A 17,500-nucleotide genomic window follows, 5' to 3' on the forward strand; every position below is an offset into this window, starting at 1 on the left:
CCTCATACACAGCTGGAGTTAATAAAACCTCATACACAGCTGGAGTTAATAAAACCTCATACACAGCTGGAGTTAATAAAACCTCATACACAGTTGGAGTTAATAAAACCTCATACACAGTTGGAGTTAATAAAACCTCATACACAGCTGGAGTTAATAAAACCTCATACACAGCTGGAGTTAATAAAACCTCATACACAGCTGGAGTTAATAAAACCTCATACACAGCTGGAGTTAATAAAACCTCATACACAGCTGGAGTTAATGAAACCTCATACACAGCTGGAGTTAATAAAACCCCATACACAGCTGGAGTTAATAAAACCCCATACACAGCTGGAGTTAATAAAACCTCATACACAGCTGGAGTTAATAAAACCTCATACACAGCTGGAGTTAATAAAACCCCATACACAGCTGGAGTTAATAAAACCTCATACACAGTTGGAGTTAATAAAACCTCATACACAGCTGGAGTTAATAAAACCTCATACACAGCTGGAGTTAATAAAACCTCATACACAGCTGGAGTTAATAAAACCTCACACAGCTGGAGTTAATAAAATCTCACACAGCTGGAGTTAATAAAACCTCACACAGCTGGAGTTAATAAAACCTCACACAGCTGGAGTTAATAAAACCTCATACACAGCTGGAGTTAATAAAACCTCATACACAGCTGGAGTTAATAAAACCTCACACAGCTGGAGTTAATAAAACCTCATACACAGCTGGAGTTAATAAAACCTCATACACAGCTGGAGTTAATAAAACCTCATACACAGCTGGAGTTAATAAAACCTCATACACAGCTGGAGTTAATGAAACCTCATACACAGCTGGAGTTAATAAAACCCCATACACAGCTGGAGTTAATAAAACCTCATACACAGCTGGAGTTAATAAAACCTCATACACAGCTGGAGTTAATAAAACCTCATACACAGCTGGAGTTAATAAAACCCCATACACAGCTGGAGTTAATAAAACCTCATACACAGCTGGAGTTAATAAAACCTCATACACAGCTGGAGTTAATAAAACCTCATACACAGTTGGAGTTAATAAAACCTCATACACAGTTGGAGTTAATAAAACCTCATACACAGCTGGAGTTAATAAAACCTCATACACAGCTGGAGTTAATAAAACCTCATACACAGCTGGAGTTAATGAAACCTCATACACAGCTGGAGTTAATAAAACCCCATACACAGCTGGAGTTAATAAAACCCCATACACAGCTGGAGTTAATAAAACCTCATACACAGCTGGAGTTAATAAAACCTCATACACAGCTGGAGTTAATAAAACCCCATACACAGCTGGAGTTAATAAAACCTCATACACAGTTGGAGTTAATAAAACCTCATACACAGCTGGAGTTAATAAAACCTCATACACAGCTGGAGTTAATAAAACCTCATACACAGCTGGAGTTAATAAAACCTCACACAGCTGGAGTTAATAAAATCTCACACAGCTGGAGTTAATAAAACCTCACACAGCTGGAGTTAATAAAACCTCACACAGCTGGAGTTAATAAAACCTCATACACAGCTGGAGTTAATAAAACCTCATACACAGCTGGAGTTAATAAAACCTCACACAGCTGGAGTTAATAAAACCTCATACACAGCTGGAGTTAATAAAACCTCATACACAGCTGGAGTTAATAAAACCTCATACACAGCTGGAGTTAATAAAACCTCATACACAGCTGGAGTTAATGAAACCTCATACACAGCTGGAGTTAATAAAACCCCATACACAGCTGGAGTTAATAAAACCTCATACACAGCTGGAGTTAATAAAACCTCATACACAGCTGGAGTTAATAAAACCTCATACACAGCTGGAGTTAATAAAACCCCATACACAGCTGGAGTTAATAAAACCTCATACACAGCTGGAGTTAATAAAACCTCATACACAGCTGGAGTTAATAAAACCCCACTGTAACACACACCGCTGCAGAAGAACAGTGCAGGAACCCTGTGGTACTGATCATCATAATTCAAAATACATCAACCAGGTAACATCAGTACCAAAAAAGTGTGTAGTGTATAGTGTGTATGATAAGTGTATAGTGTGTATGATAAGTGTATAGTGTGTATGATAAGTGTATAGTGTGTATGATGAGTGTATAAAATGTATGATGAGTGTATAGTGTGTATAATGAGTGTATAGTGTGTATGATGAGTGTATGATGAGTGTATAGTGTGTATGATGAGTGTATGATGAGCGTATAGAGTGTATGATGAGTGTATAGAGTGTATGATGAGTGTATAGAGTGTATGATGAGTGTATAGTGTGTATGATGAGTGTATAGAGTGTATGATGAGTGTATAGTGTGTATTATGAGTGTATGATGAGTGTATAGTCTGTATGATGGGTCTATGATGAGTGTATAGAGTGTATGATGAGTGTTTAGTGTGTATGATGAGTGTATAGTGTGTATGATGAGTGTATAGTGTGTATGATGAGTGTATAGTGTGTATGATGAGTGTTTAGTGTGTATAGTGTATATGATGAGTGTTTAGTGTGTATGATGAGTGTATAGTGTGTATGATGAGTGTATAGTGTGTATGATGAGTGTATAGTGTGTATGATGGGTGTATGATGAGTGTATAGTGTGTATGATGGGTGTATATTGAGTGTATAGTGTGTATGATGGGTGTATATTGAGTGTATAGTGTGTATGATGGGTGTATAATGAGTGTATAGAGTGTATGATGAGTGTATAGTGTGTATGATGGGTGTATAATGAGTGTATAGAGTGTATGATGAGTGTATAGTGTGTATGATGGGTGTATATTGAGTGTATAGAGTGTATGATGAGTGTATAGTGTGTATGATGAGTGTATAGTGTGTATGATGGGTGTATGATGAGCGTATAGTGTGTATGATGGGTGTATAATGAGTGTATAAAGTGTATGATGAGTGTATAGAGTGTATGATGAGTGTATAGTGTGTATGATGAGTGTATAGAGTGTATGATGAGTGTATAGTGTGTATGATGAGTGTATAGTGTGTATGATGAGTGTATGATGAGTGTATAGTGTGTATGATGGGTGTATAGTGTGTATGATGGGTGTATGATGAGTGTATAGTGTGTATGATGAGCGTATAGTGTGTTTGATGAGTGTATGATGAGTGCATAGTGTGTATGATGAGTGTATAGTGTGTATGATGAGTGTATGATGAGTGTATAGTGTGTATGATGAGTGTATAGTGTGTATGATGGGTGTATGATGAGTGTACAGAGTGTATGATGAGTGTTTAGTGTGTATGAAGAGTGTATAGTGTGTATGATGAGTGTATAGTGTGTATGATAAGTGCATAGTGTGTATGATGAGTGTATAGTGTGTATGATGAGTGTATAGTGTGTATGATGAGTGTATGATGAGTGTATAGTGTGTATGATGAGTGTAAAGTGTGTATGATGAGTGTATAGAGTGTATGATTAGTGTTTAGTGTGTATGAAGAGTTTATAGTGTGTATGATGAGTGTATAGTGTGTATGATGAGTGTATGATCAGTGTATAGTGTGTATGATGAGTGTATAGTGTGTATGATAAGTGCATAGTGTGTATGATGAGTGTATAGTGTGTATGATGAGTGTATGATGAGTGTATAGTGTGTATGATGAGTGTATAGTGTGTATGATGGGTGTATGATGAGTGTACAGAGTGTATGATGAGTGTTTAGTGTGTATGAAGAGTGTATAGTGTGTATGAAGAGTGTATAGTGTGTATGATAAGTGCATAGTGTGTATGATGAGTGTATAGTGTGTATGATGAGTGTATGATGAGTGTATAGTGTGTATGATGAGTGTATGATGAGTGTATAGTGTGTATGATGAGTGTATAGTGTGTATGATGGGTGTATGATGAGTGTACAGAGTGTATGATGAGTGTTTAGTGTGTATGAAGAGTGTATAGTGTGTATGATGAGTGTATAGTGTGTATGATGAGTGTATAGTGTGTATGATAAGTGCATAGTGTGTATGATGAGTGTATAGTGTGTATGATGAGTGTATGATGAGTGTATAGTGTGTATGATGAGTGTAAAGTGTGTATGATGAGTGTATAGAGTGTATGATTAGTGTTTAGTGTGTATGAAGAGTTTATAGTGTGTATGATGAGTGTATAGTGTGTATGATGAGTGTATGATCAGTGTATAGTGTGTATGATGAGTGTATAGTGTGTATGATAAGTGCATAGTGTGTATGATGAGTGTATGATGGGTGTATGATGAGTGTATAGTGTGTATGATGAGTGTATAGTGTGTATGATGAGTGTATAGTGTGTATGATAAGTGCATAGTGTGTATGATGAGTGTATGATGGGTGTATGATGGGTGTATGATGAGTGTATAGTGTGTATGATGAGTGTATAGTGTATAGACACAAAACCTGAAAGCGGGTTCCTTCCCCTTCACATTATTCATGTGAGTACACTAAAGAAGAAATTCATCCATTATAACATCCGGTTTATTTATAGACCATTTGGATTTACATACAGCAGTGTTTCACACACGCTCATGAAACACACATTCAGAGTCAGGGTTGGGCTCAGAGTCAGGGTTGGGCTCAGAGTCAGGGTTAGGGTCAGGTGCTTGGTTGGGCTCAAAGTCAGGGTTTTCCTTAGGGTTTTGGTTTTGTGTAAGGTCAGGGGATTGGTTAGGGTCAGGGTTTTAGTAATGGTTTTAGTTAAAGTCATGGGATTGGTTAGAATCAGGGTTTTGGTTGGGGTCAGGGTCAGGGTTAAGGTTTTGGCTAAGGTCAGGGTTTTGGTTAAGGTCAGGGGTTTGGTTCGGATCAGAGTCATTGTTAGGGTTTTGTTTTGGGTCAGAGTCAGGGTCAAGGTCAGAGTCAGAGTCAGGGATTTGGTTAGGGCCCGAGTCAGGGTTAGGTTCAGAGTCAGGGTTTTGGTTAAGGTCAGAGTCAGGGTTTTGGTTAAGGGCAGAGTCATGGTTGGGGTCATAGTTAGAGTCAGAGTCAGAGTCAGGGTTTGGCTAAGGGTTTTGGGTCAGGATCAGAATCAGGGTTTTAGTTAGGGTAAGGGTCAGGATCAGGGTTTTATTTAGGGTAAGGGTCAGGATCAGGGTTTTAGTTAGGGTCAGGATCAGGGTTTTAGCCAGGGTTAGGGCTAGGATCAGGGTTTCAGTTAGGGTAGGGTCATGATCAAGGTTTTATTCAGGGTTAGGTTCAGGGTCAGGATCAGGGTTTTACTCAGGGTTTGGGTCAAGGTCAGGGTTTGAGTTAGGGTTAGGGTCAGGGTTTTAGTTAGAGTAAGGGTCAAGACTTTAGTGAGGATCAGGATAAGGATCAGGGTTTTAGTTAGGGTCAGGATCAGGGTCAGGATCAGGGTTTTACTCAGGGTTAGGGCCAGGATTTTAGTTAGGGTTAGGAACAGGGTTTGAGTCAGGGTTAGGGTCAGGGTTTTAGTTAGCAATAGGATTAGGGTTTTATTTAGGGTGACGGTTAGGGTCAGGGTTTTAGTTAGGGTCAGGATAAGAATCAGGGTTTTAGCCAGGGTTAGGATCAGGCTTTTACTCAGGGTTGGGTGTCAGGGTTTTAGTTAGGGTATGGGTTAGGATCAGGATCAGGGTTTTAGTTTGGGATAGGATCACGGTTTTTATTTAGGGTAAGGGTCAGGATCAGGATTAGTCTTTTAGCCAGGGTTAGGGCCAGGATCAGGGTTTTAGTTAGGGTTAGTATCAGGGTACTGTCCTGCATTCAGGTGTTCAGAAGTAGAATAACAGTCAGTAGATGAATAATCAGTAAATGAACATTGAGGTGTATGTCAGTGAACTATTGTGAAAAGTGCAGACTTGATTAAACAGATGGACGTGCTGCTCTGTGTGTGTGTGTCTATTTGTACATTAGCATTTTGGTTCTTTCCTGTGTAAAACCCCACAGTTCATAGAAATGTGAGACCACAATAGTAAAAAAGTTGTGGCTGCCTGCTGCAAAAGTGTGTGTGTGTGTGTGTATTATGTGTGTGAGTGTAAATGTCTCTAACCTTTTGTGGTATGTCCCAGCCTAGGCGTTGAGAAGGAGGGAGAGAGCGCTGCACTTCGCCTCGACAGTTTCCATCTGTGTCATAACCCAAGTGAAAAGCATCTGTGGCCAAAGTGAACTGAGAGAGAGAGAGGGGGGGGGGGGGGGGCGACCTCATTACTCTTATTACACACACACACACACACACACACACACACACACACACACACAATTTTTCTCTCTGTCTATATAGATTTCATTGTTGGATATGATGATCTGGTCAGTGTTACTGTATCACTTTAATAAAGGACTTTACAGAAATAAACACATTTACACATCACTCTCTAAAGTTAATCTCTTATGTGGTGACTGTGGTGAAGGAAAAACTCCCTAAAACTTCATGAGGAAGAAACTGTGAGAAGAACCAGATTCAGCAGGAACCTCATCCTTCTTCTCAACACTATAAATCCATTCATTGTAGTTCCATCAGTGTTCACATTTTCTCCTGATCACTGATTGAGATTTGGTTCATGGTGACTGTAGTCCTGAACCACTGTAGCAGACTGTTTATATTAATTATAGTCCAAATCCATCTTTATGGTTCTTGAGTTTAACCTCCAAAGGAACCTCATGAGAAACCATAATAAGGTGTACAGAGTGGTTTCAGGTGAGGAGAATTCAGTCCTAAAATCAAGATGGAGCAGGCAGATGTCAGTATTGGATTCTGAAGAAACCCATTTTATCCCCAGATTTCACTTGAATCTTGTTAAGCCAAGCGCATCAGCCAACCCCACCCAACATGAAGTGCTGACCATCACCCAGCTCAGCACACCACCAGGCTCCACCCGCCACCCTGTGCTGCCCTTCACCCAGCTCCGCTCATCATTAATCTCTGCCCAATCAGCAGCTACTAACTGGAGAGGAAAAATTGATCATGTGCTCACAACACGTAGTGGAGTAACGCACTCAACACAATCAACGCACACTGATACCCTATGTCATCTTCCTCATACGCAAACTCACAAACATTCAGGATTGGCTGGTGTGGCTGATGAAGTTCATACTGACTCCACCCAACAGGGACGGCAGGTTATTTTACTCTCCAACCTCTGAGGTTCAACATCTCAGTGACGTCACTCAGGAGCTCAGATATATTTCACAAAGTTCTTTATATCTGACAATCTGAGAGGTTCATGACTATGGGCACACGCTGAACTAAATTATAAACGCAACACAGGAGAAGTGCTCACTGACACACATTTAGACAGATTTGTGAACAATGTTGGAGAGAAATAGGACTTTTGTGTACATAAAAAGTGTCTTAGATCTTTGAGTTCAGCTCATGAAAAATGGGGGCAAAAACAAAAGTGTTTTGTTTCAAATTTTGTTGAGTGTATTTATATATATTCTTAAATACACACACAGACACACACTCTTACATACACACACACTCTTACATACACACACACTCTTATGCAAACACTCTTACACACACATACACACTTGCACTCTCTCTTACACACACACACACACACACACACACACACACTCTCTTACTGCACATGCACACACGCACGCACACACGCACGCACTCACGCACTCACGCACGCACGCGCACACGCACGCGCACACACGCGCACACGCACACACACAAACACACACACACACACACACACACACACACACACACACACACAAGGATTCCATGATTTTGAGGCAGATTCTAACTGGAGTTTCTAGAAAGCGTTGTGGTTTTATGGTGTAGAAGCTGTGTGTGATTATACTCTCAGTTTATTCACTGCCAGGTTGAAGTTTCCAGATAAACTCATGTTGAGTACGAGGTAGGTGTAGATTTGGGCGTGTTCTATCTCTGAACTCCAAAACTTAATGTGTGTTTAGTTCCCTGAGAGCTGGGTCTGTTTTGGAAGACGAGGATTTTGGTCTTGTTGACCCACACACACACACACACACACACACACACACACACACACACACAATTGAACTTAACACACTCATTACTTATCTCAATCCATTCCATCATCATTTACTTATTTATTATTTATACTTAACCATATCACACTGTTTACATGCTGTTCTGCACGCTTCTGCTGCTGTTCTGTGCTCTTCACAATATACATGCTTCCTTTATTAGAAGGCATGGAATTAGCTTCCATTGTTATGCTGACGATACCCAACTATAGATCTCATCAAAACCAGGCGATACAGCTCAATTAACTCGGATAACTGAGTGTGTTAAAGGAATAAAAGACTGGATGACTCATAACTTTCTACTTTTATATTCTGATAAGACGGAGATTTTGCTCATCGGCTCAAAAACCAGTACACAGAAGCTCCAGCATCTCAACCTGCATTTAGACGGATGTTCTGTAACCACTAGTTCAACAGTAAAAGACCTGGGAGTTATTTTAGAGCAACTTATTTTTTAAATATCATATCAACCAAGTTACAGGTCCCCTGGTGGTCTAGTGGTTAAGATGCAGCGCTCCCACCGCTGCGACCCGGGTTCGATTCCCGGTCAGGGAACCATCCCCAGCCACTCTTAGTGCCGGCCCCAAGCCCGGATAAATTGGGGAGGGTTGCGTTAGGAAGGGCATCCAGCGTAAAAACATGTGCCAAATCAAACGTGCGGAGGATCCGCTGTGGCGCCCCCTAACGGGAGAAGCCGAAAAGAAAGTTTTATATCAACCAAGTTACAAAAACAGCTTCTTCTACCTTAAAAATATTTCTAAGTTAAGAAACATGTTGTCTATATCTGATGCAGAGAAGCTCGTCCATGCGTTCATGACCTCCAGACTGGACTACTGTAATGCATTACTAGGTGGAGGTCCTGCATCATTAATAAACAACTTCAGTTAGTCCAGAATGCAGCAGTCAGAGTCTCACAAGGTCGAGAAAATATCACCATATAAACTTAACAGGCTTCCTGTTAAGTTTCAAATCCACTACAAACTACTGCTTCTCACTTATAAAGCACTAAATGGTTTATCTCCATGTATCTCCAGTCTTCTAACACGCTACAATCCGTCACGCTCCCTGAGATCTCAAAACTCTGGGCTTCTAGTAGTTCCTAGAATAGCAAAGTCCACTAAAGGCGGTAGAGCATTTTCACATTTAGCTCCTAAACTCTGGAATAGTCTTCCTGACAGTGTTCGGGGTTCAGATACACTCTCCCAGTTTAAGTGCAGATTAAAAACATATCTTTTTAGCAAAGCCTACACATAACACACATCACACACATCACATCACAACCTTGTGCTCCAGAACATCTGATCACATCACATTATCAACTTGTGCTGTTAATATCATGAACAGCAGCTACGCTAATTCCTCTCCACTGCTTCTCCTTCTCTCCCCATCCCGAGGCTTCCTGAGGTTCCTCCAGCTCCAGTCACCTCCCACCTCATGAAGATTGTGGACTTTTAAAGAAGTAGATGCTGCAAACATCCAGAACCATCTAGAGACGTACCAGTGCCAATTGGATCCCACTTCATGTGGAGTTTGGACACTGGACCTCTTTGAGTGTTTAAAGGCTCTGGCATGGAGAAGCTGGTGTTGGATCTGTGATGATCTCAGATGTTGAGCTATTTTATGAGTTGCTCAGTAGCTCCTGGTTTTATAACCATAATGACTGTAAAAGACTGTAGAAAGATCATCAGTCATAATCACACACTCCAGTGCTCATGTTAGTTCTCACTCTCCAGTGTTCTGTAGTGTTTAAAGACTATAATCACACTCTTGATGTCACCCAAATGAGGATGAGGTTCTGCTTTTGAGTCTGGTTCCTCTCAAGGTTTCTTCCTCATAACATCTAAGGTAGTTTTTTCTTCACCACAGTCTCCATGGTGATCATCAGGGATAAACACACACCATTCACCTTCACTGTTACATTATGTAAAGCTGCTTTGAAATGATGTGTGTTGTGAAAAGTGAAATAGAAATAAATATAGAAAACTTCACTTGCATGTCTTGACTGCTGCTGCTGCTGTTTTCTGCACTACATTGTGTTTTATATTTACTCTCAGTTATAGATTTTATAGTTCTCTTTGTACAGTACTGTATATTCAGAGTGTACAGCAGGTTTACTTGTCGGTGCTGTTGTGCTATGTGTGTTGTCCCACACTGTCTTGTGTTGTCTGTCTGTACTGTTTGTACTCGATGCACTTTATGTAGCTTGTGTTGTGTTGTAGCTTTATGTTGTTGTTTAGTGTAGCACCAGGGTTCTGGAGGAACGTTGTCTTGTTTTTACTGTGTATTGTGTACTACTGTGTATAGTAGAAATGACAATAAAAGCCTCTTGACTTGATTTGATTCTTACTTATAAAGAACATATACATTTTTTATCTTCACGTGATCTGTGTAAAGCTGCTTTGAGACAATGTTTATTGTTAAAAGCGCAATACAAATAAACATGAATTGACTTGATTCTGGTTGCTAGTTTGTGTTTATAGTTTGTGTTTTTGCTCCGAGTTTGTTTTGGATGTTTAAAGAGTGTTTGGAAATAGCGTGTCCACATTTCTCCATCTTGAATTGCTAATTCTTCATGTTCTCTTTCCTTTAGCATGTTCTATTTTTCACAGAATTGATTTGACTCCTCTATCAGTCACAGTTGTTTCTCTGTGTGTGTGTTGTGCTTTTTTTAGTTCTGAGTGAATGTTTCTATTGTCAGTTTCACAGTAAAGAAGTCGTATGTTGGTGTTGTTTGGGTCTCAGTGTTTTTGGTTTGATAAATTCCTGAGTTCTTTTCTTAAATGTTTACAGTTTTTATCAATCCAGTTCTCTTCTTTACTCAGTTTAGGCTTCAATGTAGTTCTAGTTTTTAATTTGGTCTTTTCTGCTGTTCTGTTAAATATGAAGTGAAAGTGCTGAACTGCTGATCAACTTTTCTTTTTTCTGTTTTGGGCACATCTGTAGGTTTTGTAGATATTGTATAGCTTACTGGGCTGTGTGTGTGTGTGTGTGTGTGTGTGTGTGTGTGTGTGTGTGTGTGTGTGTGTGTGTGTGTGTGTGTGTGTGTGTTAAAAGAGAGAGTGTATGTGATGATGTGACCCTGTAAGAGGTTAATAAGACATCAAGTGTTTCTGCCCACAGTGGAAAAAGAAAGACTTAGAACAAAACCATGCACGCACACAGACACGCACACAGACACACACACACACACACACACACACACACACACACACTTAAAATAGATACAAAATGACAGTCCACCTACACACTATGCACAAAAGTTGTATATGACCCTGCAGGCAAACCATTTATAACCACATTATAGTGTGATGTGTGTTGTGTTTTATGTGTGTTGTGTGATGTGTGTTGTGTTTAATGTATGTTGTGATGTGTGATGTGTGTTGTGTTTTATGTGTGTTGTGATGTGTGTTGTGTTTGATGTGTGATGTGTTTTATGTGTGTTGTGTAATGTGTGTTGTGTTTAATGTATGTTGTGTGATGTGTGTTTGATGTGTGTTGTGTTTTATGTATGTTGTGTGATGTGTGTTGTGTGATGTGTGTTGTGTTTGATGTGTGTTGTGTTTTATGTATGTTGTTTGATGTGTGTTGTGTTTGATGTATGTTGTGTGATGTGTGATGTGTGTTGTGTTTGATGTGTGTTGTGTTTTATGTGTGTTGTTTGATGTGTGTTGTGTGATGTGTGTTGTGTGATGTATGTTGTGTGATGTATGTTGTGTGATGTGTGTTGTGTTTAATGTGTGTTGTATGATGTGCGTTGTGTTTTATGTATGTTGTGTGATGTGTGTTGTGTTTGATGTATGTTGTGTGATGTGTGTTGTTTGATGTGTTTGATGTGTGTTGTGTTTTATGTATGTTGTGTGATGTGTGTTTGATGTGTGTTGTGTTTTATGTATGTTGTGTGATGTGTGTTGTGTGTTGTGTTTGATGTGTGTTGTGTTTGATGTGTGTTGTGTTTTATGTATGTTGTGTGATGTGTTTTGTTTGATGTGTGTTGTGTTTGATGTGTGTTGTGTTTTATGTATGTTGTGTGATGTGTGTTGTTTGATGTGTGTTGTTTGATGTGTGTTGTGTTTTATGTATGTTGTTTGATGTGTGTTGTGTGTTGTGTTTGATGTGTGTTGTGTTTTATGTATGTTGTGTGATGTGTGTTGTTTGATGTGTGTTGTGTTTTATGTATGTTGTGTGATGTGTGTTGTGTGATGTGTGTTGTGTTTGATGTGTGTTGTGTTTTATGTGTGTTGTGTTTGATGTGTGTTGTGTTTGATGTGTGTTGTGTTTGATGTGTGTTGTGTTTGATGTATGTTGTGTGATGTGTGTTGTGTGATGTGTGTTGTGTGATGTGTGTTGTGTGATGTGTGTTGTGTTTTATGTATGTTGTTTGATGTGTGTTGTGTGATGTGTGTTGTGTTTGATGTGTGTTGTGTGATGTATGTTGTGTGATGTGTGTTGTGTTTAATGTGTGTTGTATGATGTGCGTTGTGTTTTATGTATGTTGTGTGATGTGTGTTGTGTGTTGTGTTTGATGTGTGTTGTGTTTGATGTATGTTGTGTGATGTGTGTTGTTTGATGTGTGTTGTGTTTTATGTATGTTGTGTGATGTGTGTTGTGTTTGATGTATGTTGTGTGATGTGTGTTTGATGTGTGTTGTGTTTGATGTATGTTGTGTGATGTGTGTTGTGTGTTGTGTTTGATGTGTGTTGTGTTTTATGTATGTTGTTTGATGTGTGTTGTGTTTGATGTGTGTTGTGTTTTATGTATGTTGTGTGATGTGTGTTGTGTTTGATGTGTGTTGTGTTTTATGTATGTTGTTTGATGTGTGTTGTGTGATGTATGTTGTGTGATGTGTGATGTGTGTTGTATGATGTGCGTTGTGTTTTATGTATGTTGTGTGATGTGTGTTGTTTGATGTGTGTTGTGTTTGATGTATGTTGTGTGATGTGTGTTGTGTGATGTGTGTTGTGTTTGATGTGTGTTGTTTGATGTGTGTTGTGTGATGTGTGTTGTGTGATGTATGTTGTGTGATGTGTGTTGTGTGATGTGTGTTGTGTTTAATGTGTGTTGTATGATGTGCGTTGTGTTTTATGTATGTTGTGTGATGTGTGTTGTGTTTGATGTATGTTGTGTGATGTGTGTTGTTTGATGTGTTTGATGTGTGTTGTGTTTTATGTATGTTGTGTGATGTGTGTTTGATGTGTGTTGTGTTTTATGTATGTTGTGTGATGTGTGTTGTGTGTTGTGTTTGATGTGTGTTGTGTTTTATGTATGTTGTGTGATGTGTTTTGTTTGATGTGTGTTGTGTTTGATGTGTGTTGTGTTTTATGTATGATGTGTGATGTGTGTTGTTTGATGTGTGTTGTTTGATGTGTGTTGTGTTTTATGTATGTTGTTTGATGTGTGTTGTGTGTTGTGTTTGATGTGTGTTGTGTTTTATGTATGTTGTGTGATGTGTGTTGTTTGATGTGTGTTGTGTTTTATGTATGTTGTGTGATGTGTGTTGTGTGATGTGTGTTGTGTTTGATGTGTGTTGTGTTTTATGTATGTTGTTTGATGTGTGTTGTGTTTGATGTGTGTTGTGTTTGATGTATGTTGTGTGATGTGTGTTGTGTGATGTGTGTTGTGTTTTATGTATGTTGTTTGATGTGTGTTGTGTGATGTGTGTTGTGTTTGATGTGTGTTGTGTGATGTATGTTGTGTGATGTGTGTTGTGTTTAATGTGTGTTGTATGATGTGCGTTGTGTTTTATGTATGTTGTGTGATGTGTGTTGTGTTTGATGTGTGTTGTGTTTGATGTATGTTGTGTGATGTGTGTTGTTTGATGTGTGTTGTGTTTTATGTATGTTGTGTGATGTGTGTTGTGTTTGATGTATGTTGTGTGATGTGTGTTTGATGTGTGTTGTGTTTGATGTATGTTGTGTGATGTGTGTTGTGTGTTGTGTTTGATGTGTGTTGTGTTTTATGTATGTTGTTTGATGTGTGTTGTGTTTGATGTGTGTTGTGTTTTATGTATGTTGTGTGATGTGTGTTGTGTTTGATGTGTGTTGTGTTTTATGTATGTTGTTTGATGTGTGTTGTGTGATGTATGTTGTGTGATGTGTGATGTGTGTTGTATGATGTGCGTTGTGTTTTATGTATGTTGTGTGATGTGTGTTGTTTGATGTGTGTTGTGTTTTATGTATGTTGTGTGATGAGTGTTGTGTCCTATTATCTTAAGTAAGTAAGTAAGTAAGTACCACCATTAATCTATTTATTATTATTTATACTCGGACCTCTGTATTACAGTAGAATGTTTTCATGCTGTCTCTGCACCTCTGTATTACAGTAGAATGTTTACATGCTGTCTCTGCACCTCTGTATTACAGTAGAATGTTTTCATGCTGTCTCTGCACCTCTGTATTACAGTAGAATGTGTACATGCTGTCTCTGCACCTCTGTATTACAGTAGAATGTTTACATGCTGTCTCTGCACCTCTGTATTACAGTAGAATGTTTACATGCTGTCTCTGCACCTCTGTATTACAGTAGAATGTTTGCATGCTGTCTCTGCACCTCTGTATGACAGTAGAATGTTTACATGCTGTCTCTGCACCTCTGTATGACAGTAGAATGTTTACATGCTGTCTCTGCACCTCTGTATGACAGTAGAATGTTTACATGCTGTCTCTGCACCTCTGTATTACAGTAGAATGTTTACATGCTGTCTCTGCACCCCTGTATGACAGTAGAATGTTTACATGCTGTCTCTGCACCTCTGTATTACAGTAGAATGTTTTCATGCTGTCTCTGCACCTCTGTATGACAGTAGAATGTTTTCATGCTGTCTCTGCACCTCTGTATGACAGTAGAATGTTTTCATGCTGTCTCTGCACCTCTGTATGACAGTAGAATGTTTTCATGCTGTCTCTGCACCTCTGTATGACAGTAGAATGTTTTCATGCTGTCTCTGCACCTCTGTATGACAGTAGAATGTTTACATGCTGTCTCTGCACCTCTGTATGACAGTAGAATGTTTTCATGCTGTCTCTGCACCTCTGTATGACAGTAGAATGTTTTCATGCTGTCTCTGCACCTCTGTATGACAGTAGAATGTTTACATGCTGTCTCTGCACCTCTGTATGACAGTAGAATGTTTACATGCTGTCTCTGCACCTCTGTATGACAGTAGAATGTTTACATGCTGTCTCTGCACCTCTGTATTACAGTAGAATGTTTACATGCTGTCTCTGCACCTCTGTATTACAGTAGAATGTTTACATGCTGTCTCTGCACCTCTGTATTACAGTAGAATGTTTTCATGCTGTCTCTGCACCTCTGTATGACAGTAGAATGTTTTCATGCTGTCTCTGCACCTCTGTATGACAGTAGAATGTTTTCATGCTGTCTCTGCACCTCTGTATGACAGTAGAATGTTTACATGCTGTCTCTGCACCTCTGTATTACAGTAGAATGTTTACATGCTGTCTCTGCACCTCTGTATTACAGTAGAATGTTTACATGCTGTCTCTGCACCTCTGTATGACAGTAGAATGTTTACATGCTGTCTCTGCACCTCTGTATGACAGTAGAATGTTTACATGCTGTCTCTGCACCTCTGTATGACAGTAGAATGTTTTCATGCTGTCTCTGCACCTCTGTATTACAGTAGAATGTTTTCATGCTGTCTCTGCACCTCTGTATGACAGTAGAATGTTTTCATGCTGTCTCTGCACCTCTGTATTACAGTAGAATGTTTACATGCTGTCTCTGCACCTCTGTATGACAGTAGAATGTTTTCATGCTGTCTCTGCACCTCTGTATGACAGTAGAATGTTTTCATGCTGTCTCTGCACCTCTGTATGACAGTAGAATGTTTTCATGCTGTCTCTGCACCTCTGTATTACAGTAGAATGTTTACATGCTGTCTCTGCACCTCTGTATGACAGTAGAATGTTTTCATGCTGTCTCTGCACCTCTGTATGACAGTAGAATGTTTTCATGCTGTCTCTGCACCTCTGTATTACAGTAGAATGTTTACATGCTGTCTCTGCACCTCTGTATTACAGTAGAATGTTTACATGCTGTCTCTGCACCTCTGTATTACAGTAGAATGTTTACATGCTGTCTCTGCACCTCTGTATTACAGTAGAATGTTTACATGCTGTCTCTGCACCTCTGTATGACAGTAGAATGTTTTCATGCTGTCTCTGCACCTCTGTATGACAGTAGAATGTTTTCATGCTGTCTCTGCACCTCTGTATGACAGTAGAATGTTTTCATGCTGTCTCTGCACCTCTGTATGACAGTAGAATGTTTTCATGCTGTCTCTGCACCTCTGTATGACAATAGAATGTTTGCATGCTGTCTCTGCACCTCTGTATTACAGTAGAATGTTTGCATGCTGTCTCTGCACCTCTGTATTACAGTAGAATGTTTACATGCTGTCTCTGCACCTCTGTATTACAGTAGAATGTTTACATGCTGTCTCTGCACCTCTGTATTACAGTAGAATGTTTACATGCTGTCTCTGCACCTCTGTATGACAGTAGAATGTTTTCATGCTGTCTCTGCACCTCTGTATTACAGTAGAATGTTTTCATGCTGTCTCTGCACCTCTGTATTACAGTAGAATGTTTACATGCTGTCTCTGCACCTCTGTATTACAGTAGAATGTTTTCATGCTGTCTCTGCACCTCTGTATTACAGTAGAATGTTTACATGCTGTCTCTGCACCTCTGTATTACAGTAGAATGTTTTCATGCTGTCTCTGCACCTCTGTATTACAGTAGAATGTTTACATGCTGTCTCTGCACCTCTGTATTACAGTAGAATGTTTACATGCTGTCTCTGCACCTCTGTATTACAGTAGAATGTTTACATGCTGTCTCTGCACCTCTGTATTACAGTAGAATGTTAACATGCTGTCTCTGCACCTCTGTATTACAGTAGAATGTTTTCATGCTGTCTCTGCACCTCTGTATGACAGTAGAATGTTTTCATGCTGTCTCTGCACCTCTGTATGACAGTAGAATGTTTTCATGCTGTCTCTGCACCTCTGTATTACAGTAGAATGTTTACATGCTGTCTCTGCACCTCTGTATTACAGTAGAATGTTTTCATGCTGTCTCTGCACCTCTGTATTACAGTAGAATGTTTACATGCTGTCTCTGCACCTCTGTATTACAGTAGAATGTTTTCATGCTGTCTCTGCACCTCTGTATTACAGTAGAATGTTTTCATGCTGTCTCTGCACCTCTGTATTACAGTAGAATGTTTACATGCTGTCTCTGCACCTCTGTATGACAGTAGAATGTTTTCATGCTGTCTCTGCACCTCTGTATTACAGTAGAATGTTAACATGCTGTCTCTGCACCTCTGTATGACAGTAGAATGTTTTCATGCTGTCTCTGCACCTCTGTATTACAGTAGAATGTTTACATGCTGTCTCTGCACCTCTGTATTACAGTAGAATGTTTTCATGCTGTCTCTGCACCTCTGTATTACAGTAGAATGTTTTCATGCTGTCTCTGCA

At 39.5% G+C, this 17,500-nt stretch overlaps 1 protein-coding gene across 1 annotated transcript in view; it reads right to left on the reverse strand.

Annotated features, from left to right (window-relative positions):
• The window catches only part of cpt1a2b (carnitine palmitoyltransferase 1A2b), a 46,413-nt gene that overhangs the window by 11,615 nt on the left and 17,298 nt on the right, over nucleotides 1-17,500 (reverse strand). The window contains exon 13 of the mRNA XM_083566791.1: nucleotides 6,029-6,145. Within this exon, the coding sequence (XP_083422917.1) occupies nucleotides 6,029-6,145 (117 nt within the window). The remainder of the gene's footprint in view (nucleotides 1-6,028; nucleotides 6,146-17,500) is intronic.

Source organism: Silurus aristotelis (assembly GCF_946808225.1).
Source record: "Silurus aristotelis genome assembly, chromosome: 17".
In the NCBI taxonomy this organism is placed as follows: Eukaryota; Metazoa; Chordata; class Actinopteri; order Siluriformes; family Siluridae; genus Silurus; species Silurus aristotelis.